Below are 15,362 nucleotides of genomic sequence, written 5' to 3'. Positions count from 1 at the left end.
AGAAATAGGAGAGTTTGGTAAAAGGGTACACACTTTCAGCTATGAGATGAATAAGGTTTGAGGATTAAATGTAAAACATGGTGACTATAATAACACTATAAGTGTATATAATTGAAATTTACTAAGAGAATAGAACTTTTTTGCTTCATCAAAACAACGTAGAGGGCGCCTGGGTGGCTCAGTGGGTTAAGCCGCTGCCTTCGGCTCAGGTCATGATCTCGGGGTCCCGGGATCGAGTCCCACATCGGGCTCTCTGCTCAGAAGGGAGCCTGCTTCCTCCTCTCTCTCTCTGTCTGCCTCTCTGCCTACTTGTGATCTCTGCCAAATAAATAAATAAAATCTTAAAAAAAAAAAAACAACGTAGAAATGAATGCTATTTATCTTAATATAAATTTTATACTTTTAATATGTAGATTTGTTCAAATTGTTTAAAGTTATTTATTTTAATTCCAATATAGTTTACATACAACATATTACTTTCAGGTGTACTGCAGTATAGTGATTCAATAACTTTGTACATTGCTCAGTGTTTATTATGATAAGGGCACTCGTAATCCCCTTCACCTATTTCACCCATCTTCCCACCCACCTCCCTTCTGAAAACCATTAGTTTGTTCTCCACAGTTAAGAGTCTAGGAGTGCCAGGGGGGTTCAGTTGGTTAAATGTTTGACTCTTGATCTCAACTCCAGTCTTGATCTCAGGATTGTGAGTAAAGCCCTGTGTTGGAGCCTACTTGAAAAACGTACCCAGTGTGGAGCCTACTTAAAAAAAAAAAAAAAAGTTAAAGCACCTGTTTGTTGGTTTCACTCTTTTTTTCTCCCTCTGTTCATTTGGTTCTTAAACCCCACCTATGATTTGTTTGAATTTTATAGTTTTCTAATGAGGTTGTCCCCATAAGGAATTTATACCACGTTTATGTAAGTACCATTATGTTTACATTACATTATATTATACATTATACATTACATTATATTACATTACATTTGTCAGAACTAAGTGTCACTTATTTTTTTTCCTTGATGAGGGGTCTACTAACTACTTAAATTGGAGAGATGATGTCCTAGGACCCTGAAAAAAATAAGGCATGAAAAGATTATAGGCAACACCCACATTTGCATTGTAATCAATCATGAATTCCAATTTGCCTGGGGGCATTTGTTTTGTAAATGTTTCTTTGTGACTAGGGATGTAGAATTGTGGCAAAAGTTCCTGTTTCATAATTGACTATGCCTATCACCAACTTGTAGAAAATAGGGTTTAAAGAAATCAGCTAGAGTGGCCTGCTTTCGACACTGAGACTTAGTGATGCAAGGCCCTGTCAGCTCCCACCAAAGATTCCTATTCACGCTCCTGGCACATAAGTAAGGTGAGGAGCTGCGGACTGAGGGGAACATCTGTCAGCTTCTCCAGGGTCTCCTCAACAAGATCATCATTCCAAGAGGAGGTATCCACAAGAAGACTGTTCCCTCAATCTGTGAGTTTACTGCTGAGACTTCAATCTGTTCTCACTGTGTCACGTTTAGTAAGCTCATCTTTAAAACATATTCACCATTTGAGATCTCTTTGTTTTTTGTGGTGTCAATATTGTACTTGTAAATTTTCCTTATGGTCATGGAAGGATGCTGGTCGTGGTCCATGCACTCAAAGAAATTATAAACCATTTTTGAGGAAGGACTCAGTCCTTTTGAAGATTGTGTTAAAGGGAAAAGTAAGACAAAGTCATGAAGCTGCAAGAAGAGGACGAAATGAATGAAGAAAAAGAGAAGAAAATCATGTCTCAGCCCCAAGGTAAGGCTTTTTGGTGTAGAAAAACACAGTTTCTAAATGAATGGCACAAATTCATCTAAATGAACAAAATATGGATTATAAAAATGTTTAGTCTGTGAAAATTATGCTAGTTGAGAACAAATTTAATTGTTGCAATTCAAAACCAATATTTAAAGGCTCATGATGAAACCATTACTTTATTATTAAAAGGCATGGCTTATTTATAACATTCTGTTTATGCTTTTCTGTTTCACTTTTATCAGTTCCGCAGGACAGGGCAGTGGTGCAAAAAGGGGTTTACCAGAAGTGAGTATTGAGTAAGTCTCATCTTAAAAATAGTTTTGCAACATGTTATGCAAAATCACAGTTGCAGAAAAATCATTGAGAGCCATTAAGCAGATCAATTATAATATCTCTAGACCTGATATTTCTTTAGTCCATTCTCTCTCTGTCTCTCTCCCTCTCTCTCTCTCTCACTTTTTTAAAAAAAGATTGTTTATTTATTTGAGAGAGAAAGAGATAGTGAGAGAGGGAACACAAGTGGGAGAGGAAGAAGGAGGCTTCCCACCTACCAGGGAGCCTGATGTGGGGCTTGGTCCCAGGTGCTTACGGGCTGAGCTACCCAGGCACCCCTAGCCCATTCTCTTTGACAGAGCATGTTCTATTTGTACACATAGAACATCTGTACATGCTCACCTTCAACCCTCTTGCAAGTATACCAGTATACAAAGGGAAGTTTTCACATAATTGCTATTTGGGTTAAAATAAAAATACAGCCATGTCATTTCAAGAATTGTAGGCAGGAAGATTTAACTAACACCCAAATAGTCCATTTTCACCGCTAATTTTCTACTTCTCCTTGTGTATTGTGCACAGAAAAATAAGCTTACTATACAATAAGAAATTTGCTTTTCTAGGAGTTATCTGTTGCATTCTTTTCTTTCTTTCTTTTTAGTAATTTTTCTAAGCTTATTTAGATTAAGACATCACTCTTTGAGTGTAGGTAACAGGTTAAGAGAAATTTGCTTCAGATAGTCCTTATTTTTTGGTTCTATGGTCTTTAATGCTGTTCTTGGATTCTTAATTGAATCCAATAATCTTGGATTCTTAATTCTTTTTTGAAAATTTATTTTATTTAATTTTTTAAGATTTTATTTATTTGTTTGACAGAGATCAAAAGTAGGCAGAGAAGCAGGCAGAGAGAGAGAGAGGGAGAAACAGGCTCCCTGCTGAGCAGAGAGCCTGATGCCGGGCTGGATCCCAGGACCCTGAGATCATGACCTGAACCAAAGGCAGAGGCTTAACCCCTTGAGCCACCCAGTCGCCCCTGGATTCTTAATTCTTAAGAATTAAGACTTTTGTGTTGGACACAAGGATTTGAATCTAGGATCCTTTGCCTCTTGGTGTTGGGGCAGTGGGCAGGAGATTTTAAGGCTCATTTCCTCCTCTATCAAATGAGGTTGAATTGTACACCCCTTATAAATTTGTAATGAGAAATAACATATGAAAGTGTTAGCATAGTAGTAGTTGGCACATTGTAACTAAGCAATATGTATCAGGTATCTTTATTTTATTTTTTTAAGATTTTACTTATTTGTGTCAGAGAGAGGGGGAGCAACAGGCAGACGGAGAAAGCAGGCTCCCTGCTGAGCAAGGACCCAATGCAGGACTCGATCCCAGGACCCTGGGATTATGACCTGAGCTGAAGGCAGATGCTTAGCTGACTGAAACACCCAGGTGTCCCCAGTTATCTTTAATATAAGTATTAGCATTATGGGTTTTATATATTTTTAAATGAGCTGATGTCTACTAATAATTGTACCTTCAAATATTGAGCTTTCAAAGTGTGTCTTAGTCCACGTAGGCTATATGCTATAGCAAAAATACACGAGACTTTATGGCTTATAAATAGCAGAAGTTTACTTTGTCACAGTTCCAGAGACAAGGAAGTCCCAAGATCAAGGTGCCAACAGATTTGGTATCTAGTGAGAGCCTGCCTCCTGGTTCACTGATGGCTGTCTCCTTGCTGTGTTCTCACATGATGGAAGGGGCAAGAGAGCTCTCTGGGAACTCTTCTATAAGAACATGAATCCATCCCCATGACCTAATCACCTCCCAAGGCCCCACCTCCTAATATCATCACATTGGGGATTAGGTTATAACATTCGAATTTTTGGCAGACACAAACATTCAGTGTATAAGAAAAGGTTAGAAACGATATTCTCTGGTAAACTGTGTATTTTGAGAAGTGATGGTTTGTTTGCAGTGCTGAGGTACAGATTTTCCCATATCCAGAAATCATCTAGATATCAAGATATTTAATATCTTAAACACTAACCTATTTATTTTATAATTTTCTTTATATATTTCCACAAACAATATTTTATGTAGAGAAAATATATGCAAGAATATGTGCCTATGAATCAGAATATTCTTCTAGTCCGAGTGTACTGGAGAAAAATTTATATTATATCACATACAACATGGTTTCTTCAAAAAGCTAACCGGTAGATTGAAATAAAGAGATGCTAAAATTATCAGAGAATATTTTTGTACAGACTGTAGGTATAAAAGTTTCAAAGCAGGAATTTATACACTACAGTCTAGCTGATTAAGGATGGCTGTTCCCACCATGAAACAGAGACATGTTCAAATTAGAATAATTCGATGAAGGTTTATAAATAAAGGTAATATTATAATGGTATAGGCAGAGTGGAAATCTTCGGGACTCTCAGGCTGTCATACTCCAGGCCTGAGAATCATGAGTAGGGAGAGGTTTTGAGAACCAAGAAGGAGAGGGAATCATGTAAAACAGACCATCTTAGAGGAATAGTGACCTTCTGTTAGGAACACAGATAGTCCTTCTGCTTGGAATAAATTCCCCAACCTCATCCTCTGCTTCTGCTCTCCTGCTAGATCTCTCTCTTGGCTAAACCCAAGGCAAGCCAAAGAGAGGAGCCTGTTGCAATCATTCATTAAGATCAACCATCCAGGGTAGAGAGCAGAATGGAAGAAGGTAGCAAGTAAATCTGAAGGGCAAACAGAAGGTATGCTCACACATGCTGACATTATTAAAATCTTTAAAAAAGATTTAATAAAATTCTTCATTTTTTCTTGTTATTATATTCATTGGTGGCTGGTGTTTATAAACAAGTTGAAGCTTTATAAACATGCACTAGACAAGATCCTTCCAGGAATTTTTGAGCTACTTTTTAAACAATAAGAGAAAAGAACACGGCTTAAAATCCCTGTATTGTTTAAAAAGAAAAAAGTGTTAGATCCATATTCTTCAATCTCTTTATACCAGGGTGTCACCCTCTAAAATGTTATCTTAGTGTCCTGAGCTCCCAAGTTCTGCTCAGTGCTTACTTTTGTCATTTATTCACCCATCATTCCACAAATATTTATTAAGAATCTCTAATGTCGTAGGTATTGTGTTAGGCTTTGGGTAAAAAGTAGTAAGTGGAAATATAACCTCCATTCTGAATCTAAAAATATTTTTTGAAACCAATGGTTTAGTAGATAACTATTTTGAGTGACATAAAGACTTACCTAAGTTAGCAAATCTGTGTTCATCAAGGTAATCATCTAGAACAACAGAACCACAAAATCATGGAAAAGTGCAAATCTAATATTTAAACACAAAAATTTGAGACCTTGCATAGCAGGCACTTATATATGAAGGGCCTTAGACTTTTTAGATAGCATATTTCTTCCCTCCTCAAAGAAAGACCTTTATCTTAAATTTTAAGCTGTGCAATTCTGGAAAAACTTATCCAAATATGATTTGTGGGAAAAAGCACAGGGCACTAGCAGGATCTAGAAAGCACTGCCCAATATAGTAACCAAAGAACTGGTAATGTTCACCGTGATGTTCTACTCCCTGCAGTCCAATAAAGCGGGCACTAATAACCACTAGTTCTGGTGACCGTTGGGCACTGAAAATGTCACTGAGACAGAGAAACAATTTAAATTTTTGCTTAATCTTAATTAATTTAAATAGCTACCTGTGGCTACAATAGGGGACAGTGTGAATCTAAAACAAGATGTGCAAGATGGGGCTTGCTAAATCATTTAATCTCATTTCCCTTTTCAACAGGGTTAATGACAGCTGTTCATTTACTCATACAACATCATGTGTCCAGCAGCGTGTTATGAAGAGAAGAAATCAGAGATAGGTTCTAAGAAGTAACAAGTGAGGCAAGGAGGTAGAGATATCAGAATGCTTGTGCTTTGCTAGTGTAAGTGTAAAACAGTGCAGCTTCTGTGAAAAATGGTGTGATGATACAACAAAAAAAAAATTATAGAGACAATTACCACAGGATCCAGCAATTCCACATCTGGGTATATATACCAGAAAAATGAAAGCAATGACCGAAAAAGAAATATTATTCAGCCTTTAAAAGGAAAAAGATTCGGACACACATGCTGTAACATAGATAAACCTTGAAGCCATAATGCTGAGTGAAACAAGCCAGTTTTGAAAGTACAAAGATTGTGCCATTCCACTTACGGGAATGTCTAGAGTAGTCAAATTCATAGAGACAGAAAGTAGAGTGGTGGACGCTAGGGGTGGGGATGTGGGGGATTGGAGAATTAAGTGTTTAATGGGTACAGAGTTGTCAGTTGGGGGGGGTAGATAAAAAATTCTGGAAATGGATGGTGATGGTTACGTGACAATGCTAATGTACTTTTGGAGCTGAACTTTACACTTTAAAATGATGACAAAGGTATATTGTATGTCACATATATTGTATCACACACAAAAAAGACAGGTGAAACATACGTCCTCAAGGAGTTTGCAAATTAGTATGGCGAAGAGAAATGGTGGTTGGGGATTGCTGCATGGTGTGGGGATAAAAAATGACTATTTACTGAGGGTGGTGGAGGAGTTGTAATGGAGAGGCGTGGCTGGGCTAGATGACCTGCCAGTCCTGAGGTTCAGTGGGTTTATGCGCGCTTCAAATTTGGGATGGCAGGAGGATACAAAATGGTGTATACAGAGGACAGGACTTCATTTCATGTAGCTACTATGACCCTCTCCAAGCGCTTGTCCTGCTTTATTTGGGTTTATCCTAAACTCCTCATCCATACTCATGGTTCAGAAAATCTGCACCGGAGGTGAGAGCCAAGCTCTCCAGAAAAAAATGTATAAAACATAGGAGACCTACCTGGGAGCCTAGAAGTGGGGGTGGGGGGCATAGCAATTGCTGAAAGCCCAGGTCAGTCTAGACTTTGTTATTATCAGTATCTTCAGCCATTCAGCATCTAAGTCTTGAAGATCCCACTCTCTGATAACCAACTTGCATTTTCCAACTGAATCTCTCTAATCCCCCACTGCACAATTCCTTGATACGCTGGAGCCTCCCATCCATTAACCTAACACCTTTTCACTTTGCCTCAACACCGTCCTCAACATGTCCTCTCTTCTCTCCTTGGTTTAAATGCCATGTCCCTTCCTTATAATCATTCCCTTGCATAGATGCTCCACACTCTTGTCCCTCTCTCCTCCATCATATTCAGCTGGCAACTCCAAACTCTGGTTGTATCTGGACCTCTGCCTAGCTTTATTCGAACCCAAATAGGCGAACGAGGCTGGTGAGAACACACAACTCTACCAACTTCATGTCATGGTCCCTGACTTCAAATGAACCCTTAGTGTTAACCAGTAATCTGACTATACTTTCAAAGTCTATTTACTGTCTCACTGTCCCTGGATGATATTTCATACTTTCTATCCTCTTCTCAAACTTCTTCTCTTTCCATTGATAACCTTGCTTCTTCATTGATAGAACATTTTTATGCCTCCACGTTTACCAGCGTCTGTGCCCATATGTTCTGCCTCCCCACCAGCTATCAGAAAAGAATTCTATTTTCTCTATCTTCTCCAATTTAACCCCAATATTCCTTTTGTTCATTGGATCCCACCCCTGCTCATTTATTGAAGAACATTGCTACAACAATGATCTTTACTCCTTGGCATCATCACTTTTTCCTTCTCTTTTAGTTCATGGCCATGAGCATACAAACAGGCATATCTTCTAATCAAAAATAAAAATATCTCTCTTGACCATATATTTCTTCCAGCTATTGGCCCATTTTCTGACTCCATTTGCTCTTTTTTCATTCTCTCTGGGTCCAATCCAGACAGGCTTTGATCACTACACACCACCAAAATTCCTAGCAAGTGTGCCAGTGACTTCCAGGTGGCCAAGCCCATTGCTGTTTTCAGTTCTAATTTTACCTACTTTAGCAGCATGCAATAGAGTTAGTAATTCTTGAAACATTGTTTTAATTTGGCTTCCAGAATACCACTGTTAGTTAGTCTAACTCCTATATCACTGATTATACCTTCTCATTCTCCTTTTCTGATTCTTCATCTTCCTGATCTCTGACTTTCAAAGAGTCCTGGGCTCAGATTTCACACATTTAAATTCTATCTGGGAGTGCCTGGGTGGCTCAGTTGTTAAGCATCTGCCTTTGGCTCAGGTCATGATTCCAGGACCTTGGGATAGAGCCCCAACTCCATCGGGCTCCCTGCTAGGTGGGAAGCCTGCTTCTTCCTTTTCCACTGCCCCTGCTTGTGTTCCCTCTCTTGGTGTCTCTGTCTCTTCATCAAATAAATAAATAAAATATTTAAAATAAATAAATAAGTAAATAAATTCTATCTGCACATCGCCTATATGCTAAACACTCCCAATTAATAGCATTATCATAGACTCATCTATCTAAATGCCTTCTTGGCAACTCCAAACTTAAAGTGTCCAAAATGCGAACTCAGTTCCTAGCAACCCTTTCCTCCCCTCCCCCAACCTCACGACTTACTTCTCAAGCAGTCTTCCCCAGTTAGCATAAGAAACCTCTTTTCTTCTAATTGCTCATCCTGATCCTTTTTACTCTCTCATGTCCTACATTCAGTTAATCAGATCTTGTCAGCATCTCCTTGGGAATATATCCAGAACCTGCCCACTTCTTACCAGCTGTACTGCTGGGGGTTTGAATCAGTGAGGGTTGTCAGAGAAACAGAACCATGTATATATGAATGAAACATATATATTATGGAGGCTGAGAACTTCCAAGATCTGTAGTCGGCAAGATGGAGACCCAGGAAAGTCCGTGGTATAATTCTTGTCTGAGTCCAAATGCCTGAGAAGCAGGAGAGTAAATGGTGTCACTTCCAGTTTGAGGGCAAGTCTGAAGGCAGGAAAAAACTTATGTCCCAGCTTAAAAACAGGCCCAAAGAGGACAAATCCTCCCTTCCCCAGCCTATTGTTCTATCTTGGCCTTCAACAAAGTAGAGGAGGCCCACCCATACTGGGGAGGGCAATTTGCTTTACTCATTCTATAGATTGAATCTATAATGGTGTAGAGGATATAAATCTACCCTGAATTTGTAAAATTGGGCTTCTTTCACCCTCTTCTCTAATTTGTCAACACAACAGTTAAAAAAGAAAGAAAGAAAGAAAGAAAGAAAGAAAGAAAGAAAGAAAGAAAGAAAAAGAAAGAACGAGCTATATCAGGTTACCCTTCTACTAAAAATTCTTTAATGTTTTCCTTTCTCAGTCAAGGTAAAGTATTAAAACTATCATGACCACCAAGGCCCTACGTACTCTGTTCTCCACCCCTAGCTCCACCACCCATTGTCTTTCTCCCAATCATTCTGTCCCCCCCACACTGACCCTACTCCTAGAAGCCAAGCATCCTCCTGCCTCAGGGCCTTTACATCTGCAGATCTCTCTGGTTGAAACAGTCATAACTCAAATAGCCACATTGTTTCCTCCTGCACACTGTTTTATCTTAGAGGTCTTTGGAATAAACCCTTTTTTTGTTTTGTTTTGTTTTGTTTTGTTTTTAGTTTATTATAACACCCCTCATCTCTCTTATTTTGCTTTACTTTTAAAATTAATTTCATGTTTTTTGGGGCGCCTGGGTGGCTCAGTGGTTGAGCCGCTGCCTTCGGCTCAGGTCATGATCTCAGGGTCCTGGGATCGAGTCCCACATCGGGCTCTCTGCTCAGCAGGGAGCCTGCTTCCTCCTCTCTCTCTCTCTGCCTGCCTCTCTGCCTGCTTGTGATTTCTCTCTGTCAAATAAATAAATAAAATCTTTAAAAAAAATTAATTTCATGTTTTGGAACAATTTTAGATTTACAGAAAAACTGCAAAGATAGTATAGAGGGTTCACCTAAACCTTGTTCCCATTTTCCTCTACTATTATAATCTTACAAGTAATATGGCATATCATCACAACTAATGAACCAATCTTGATACTGTACTGCTAATGAAAGTCCATACTTTATTCAGAGTTTATTTGTTTTTTCAAAAGATTAATTTATTTATTTGAGAGAGGGAGAGATCAAGAGCAGGAACTTGGTGGTGGTGGGGGGGGAGTAGATGGAGAATCTCAATCAGACTTCCTGCTGAAGGGAGCACCCTCTAAGGTTCCATCTCACAGCCCTGAGATCATGACCTGAACTGAAATCAGGAAGCAGACTCTTAATGGTCAGAACCACTTAGGAGACCTCTCCTTAGTTTTTACCCAATGGCCTTTTTCTGTTGTAGGATCCCATTCAGGATACTACACACATTTAGGTGTAATGTCTCCTTAGCCTCCTTTAGGCTGTGGCTGTTTTTCAGAATTTTGTTGTTTTTGATGACATTGACAGCTTAGAGAAATATTGGTGGAGTATTTTGCAGGATGTTCCTCTGTTGGAATTTGATATTTTTCTTATGATAAACTGGGGTTATGGGCCTGGGGAGGAAGGCCACAGAGGTAAAGTGACATTTTCATCACAGATCAAGTGCTTATACTAACAACGATATATTTATGACCATTAATGTTGACCTTGATCATTTGGCTGAGGCCCTGTTTTTTAGGTGTCTCCACTATGAAATTACTCTTTTCCCCCCCTTCCATACCTTACATTTTGGGATTAGTCACTTAGAGCACCCCATATTTAAGGAGTGAGAAGTTACATTCACATAAATTTTTACAAATTCTTCGCAGGAGAGATTTATCACCTCTCCACCATTTATTTATTCATTCAACTACTTATATCATTAGAAACTCATGGATTTTCTTTTTACTTTGGATTGCAGTCTAATACCACTTTATTTGTTAATTTTCTCAAATTGTTCTAGCTTCAGCCATTGGAAACTCTCTCAGTTGACTTCTTCATTTCCCTGAAACTCCCCATCAATGAGGGTTGGTTTTGTTTGTTTGTTTTTGGGGTTTGTTTGTTTTTAGTATTTCCTAACTTTTGAGCTTCAGTCTTGTTTTTCCAGATACCACCATTTCACATAATACAACCTTTATCCGTTTATCTTTCCGCACTGGAATGCCAGGTCGTCGAGGACAGGGTCTCGGCGCTACTTTTAACCGGGAGAGCATCCCCAGTCCCGGAGCGGACTCTCCGTCGGTTCTGACTAAATGAATGAACCCCGCTGGGTCTCAGGGCTACTTGAAAGGGGTGAGTCCGAGGAGGTTCTGGCAAGACGGTGCTCAGCCTTCCTGCCCGCCTCCTGGCGGGTCCCTCAGGTGCGCGCCAGCCCAGCCTCTCGCAGTCACACCCACACCCAGAACCTGCCCCGCGCGTCCGCGCCGCGCCCAACGCAGCGGCCGGCAAACGTCACCAGCGCCAGGGGGATTCCCGGGGAAAGTCCGGGGCCTCCGGGCCCCCTCCCCGCGCGGAGATGGGGGAGCCGGTGAGGTGCCTCGAGTAGCCCGCGGAGAGCGCCCGTGGGCTCCCAGCAGAGCAGAGGCGGCCGGAGGGGGCCGAGCCAGACCGCCCGCTCTCGGGACGCACGGACTCAGGGGCGGGGCGGGGAGGGGCGCGGTGGGGGGGGCGGCGCAGTCGTCCCGGGGCGGGGCCTGCTCCCCCAGCTGTGGGCGCTGCCGACTCCAGGGGCTGGGCCGGTGGCGTCCAGATGCGGCGGCGGCGGCGCGGAGCTCGGGTGACTGAGCAGCAGCCCAGTCCCGGCAGCGGGAGGCGCCGGGAGCCTCGCCGCCAGGCGTCTCGCAACAGGTTTCCTTCCGTCTCACGACTCCCAGCGTGGGACCCGCGCCCTTCTTGGTTCGCACGCTCCGTCCTTTCCTGGTTCGTTTTCCGCCTTTGTACCTGACTTTCTCTCCTTAACCGCTCCAGGAGCGAGGATGCGCCCCGCTAGGCTGTGCGCGGAGAGCCGCGGGGGGCGCCGTCTGGCCTAGCTGGCTGGGGCCTCCAGGGGTGGCTTTGGGAGGATTTCGGGTCTGGCCCGAGGGCTCATACCGCCGCCTCGCGCCTTAGGGAACTCGGCCCTGAGTTTCTCCTGTACAGCGGTGTACCTTTCCCCCCGTCCCAATAGGCAAGGGACCGCGCATTTAGGGCTTCGTAACAAATTATTTCAGGTACCTGTTGATAGGCTTTCCTTACTAAGTGTGCACCTAAGACTACTTTGGTTTTAAGTCGAGAGACTGAAGGTCTTCTGAATTACCAGGGACATTACTTCGCTGTGATCACCTGTTCTCTCCCTCCCTTCCTTCATATACTTATGAGAGAGTGAGGAGGGGGGCGGGTGGGGGGGAGAGAGAGAGAGAGAGAGACTGAGACTCTAAAGCAGGATCCACACCCAGCGCAGAGCCCGACTCAGGGCATGATCTCAGGACACTGAGATCATGACTTGAGCAGAAATCAAGAGTCTGTTGCTTAACCAACTGAGCCACCCAGTTGCTGGTCACTCCCAGTTTTAGGTTGCACTTTCTCAAAAACACCGGAATGGGTACTTCTGAACTTGAACTTAACAACGGGAATCAGGAGCCAGAAAATAGAGAGAAATTGATATTGCCTTGAAATAGCTCCTTCCAAGCCGACATAAAAAGACTTTATTTTTTTTAGAAGAATAAAGACAAGAAATAGTGGCAAGGAAACTTCAAGAACCACACGGTCCTGAGGGAATTCTAGACTTCTCTGACAATAGCTGAGATCTGTATTACTTCCTGTGGTTCTCATGCACTTGTTGAAGGCGTTTCTCAGCAGAGGGAGGAGTTGTTATTTCCACAGGGGTATCCAAAAATGACTCACAGCGCTGCTCGTTTAATTGTGAGGCTTTGTTAATGGACTTTTGAAAAGTGAGGTTTGCTCTGGGTGTGTGTAAAGTAAGACTAAGATGTAAAGTTCTTGCGCTGCTAAACTGGGACTTGTGGTATAGGAAGTAACAGTTCAAGTTTTCAGTTTCCTAAAGCTACTGATGCTACCGCCTACCAGCTAGGGTCACTAGGCTGATGTAAGATAAATATTCAAATCATGTGCTTTGCTGCAGAGGCCCAAGAGAAAAGTAAGTAAAAGCCATATGTTATTACTTTCACTGGTATGGCATGGTATGGTATGGTAGAAAAACGTCATTTTACATAGGGATTGAATGTCACTCTCTGAATTCAAATATTTTGGACAGTTTGTCTTTAGGAAATTAGTGCCACATGAAAATATTTGAAGATGGTGGATACCTGTTAGAAGGTATTTAAGATGGTGGATACCTGTTAGAAGATATTTAAGCTGATAGGTTCCAATGCAGCTGGATTGTGGCTCTTCAGAAAGGACTGTACAACTGTCTTAAGACACAGTAGAGAAGGGGACAGCATCTCTGTTGGAGCTGAGTTGAGCTGGGGTCAGCCCAGCAAACAGTTATCAAGCACCTTCTCTGTGCCTTTTCAGAGAGCTCTGGTTATAGTCATGAATAAGATACGGTGTTGCTGAAAAGGGCCATAAACATTAGTGTGGAAGGTTGGAAAATCCCATGAAGGAGACGGGCGCTCTGACAAATCTGTGTCCATGCTAGAGCTTCCGTCCCAATATGTTTCTGCAGATTTGAATGAACTGTGTCAGCATAATGAATAAGCACAGCATTTCATTTAATGAGTGATTTAGCAATGCTTTAATTAGAAAGGCATGATTCTTAAAGTGTTTGAATTAACCATATTTCATATTATTTAATAACTATGTTAAAAAAACAAACAAACCCAGCTTCTTATTACCCCCAGACAATGGCAGACACTCAGAGTTACTTACCTTTTAAAAACAGAGAGGCGGGATGCCTGGGTGGCTTAAACCTCGGTGGGTTAAAGCCTCTGCCTTTGGCTCAGGTCATGATCCCAGGACCCTGAAATCAAGCCCCGCATCGGGCTCTCTGCTCAGTGGGGAGCCTGCTTCCCTTCCTCTCTCTCTGCCTGCCTCTTTGCCTACCTGTGATCTCTGTCTATCAAATAAATAAATAAAATCTTAAAAAAAAAAAACAGAGAGGCTAGTTAATGGCCTATAAGTTTATAATACCATATTGAAACAACTTTCTGGTTATTGTTTTTTAGTGGTCAAATCAATTCTTCCTAAAACATCACAGCTGTACAAGTCAAATGTACAAGTCATTTAGTGATGACTAAAGCTACTGTGTCACAGTTTACAGTTGAGATTAAAGTCTGATGAGGTACTTTTGGACTGGATGCCAAAATATATTTAATTTCTACAATTCCATAAGGTATGTCACTAGTATTCCAACTAGTAGGGGAAAGAATGCTAAGTCTGAGACAACTCTACTTCAGTTTTCATATTTCACTTCTCCCTCGAGGGTCTCAAAGTTACTATGAGAAAGAAAGGATCGAGTATGTTCTTCATCATTGTACTCCCTGACCTTGGTACAGGCATTACATCATGGCAGGTATTAGGAAGTATTTATTGATTAGATAATGACTCTCAATGTAAGAGGCAGATGGAGGGATAGTTGACTCAGCAGAAACATCAGCACTGTACTGTCAGGCTGGTTAGTATGGGCACAGGGTGAGGGCTGGGGAGGCAGATTGGGTCACATCACCAAGTCCCATGTGCCATGTTGGACCTGTGACTTCATGCTATAGAAGACTTCAGCAGATGAGTGATTTTGTTAGATATGTGTTTTTGGAAAGACAATTTAGAATCAAAGTGGAGAATAGGTTGGATGAGTACAATACTAGTTTTAGGGAGACACACAGGAGATTACTATAATATTTGAGAAAAGAAATTGGAGAAAGTTTTAGTCAGGCAGTGATAGTGAGGATTGGAAAAGAGGGAAGGAGCTGACATGTCTAATGAGAAGAACTTGACCACATCTTTAGGGTTAGACAGTGAGGGAGAGGAAGGTGTATAGGATGACTCCTACATTCCTAGTTAATGATTAGGATTGGAACATAAGTAGAATAATAGGTTTGTGCTAAGGGACCATGGGGCCCTTATACAATGAATAGTAATAGCTAAAATGTATAATGCGCTTATTAGGGCCAGGCACTATTCTAGGCTCATTATGTGAATTCAGTCTTTTATTTCTCATTGTATTCCTGTGAGTTAGGTCCTATAACTGACTGCTTTTGACAGATGAAGAAAGTGTAATGTTAGTAACTGATAGAGCTAGCAATTGATCCTATGTATTTGGTTCCAGAGCTTACGTTCTGAAACACATTGCTTTGATATGGCATCTTTAAGAATGAATGAATGCATGCATGAGTGGATGAGTAAGTGAATGAATGAGGGAACAAAGTCTCAGACACAGCGGTCAACTCAAATCACTGTCTTGACATCAACAATTCTTCCTCATCC

The 15,362-nt window shown here is 41.3% G+C and overlaps 1 protein-coding gene across 2 annotated transcripts in view; it reads left to right on the top strand.

Moving 5' to 3' along the window:
* Positions 1-1,212: 1,212 nt before the first annotated feature.
* STX11 (syntaxin 11) overlaps positions 1,213-15,362 on the top strand; it is a 48,273-nt gene continuing 34,123 nt past the window's right edge. The window contains exons 1-2 of one of the 2 annotated variants that reach the window (XM_082730784.1): positions 1,213-1,475; positions 1,620-1,789. In XM_082730784.1, the coding sequence (XP_082586910.1) occupies positions 1,723-1,789 (67 nt within the window). In that variant the 5' untranslated portion in view covers positions 1,213-1,475; positions 1,620-1,722. Of the gene's footprint in view, positions 1,476-1,619; positions 1,790-11,607; positions 11,862-15,362 lie in introns of those variants that run through there. The other variant, XM_082730785.1, reaches the window with a different exon arrangement.

This window comes from Mustela nivalis (genome assembly GCF_964662115.1).
Source record: "Mustela nivalis genome assembly, chromosome: 5".
NCBI classification, from domain to species: domain Eukaryota; kingdom Metazoa; phylum Chordata; class Mammalia; order Carnivora; family Mustelidae; genus Mustela; species Mustela nivalis.
Note: the sequence above shows the minus strand (reverse complement) of the source record. Positions and strands in the feature narration are given on the sequence as shown.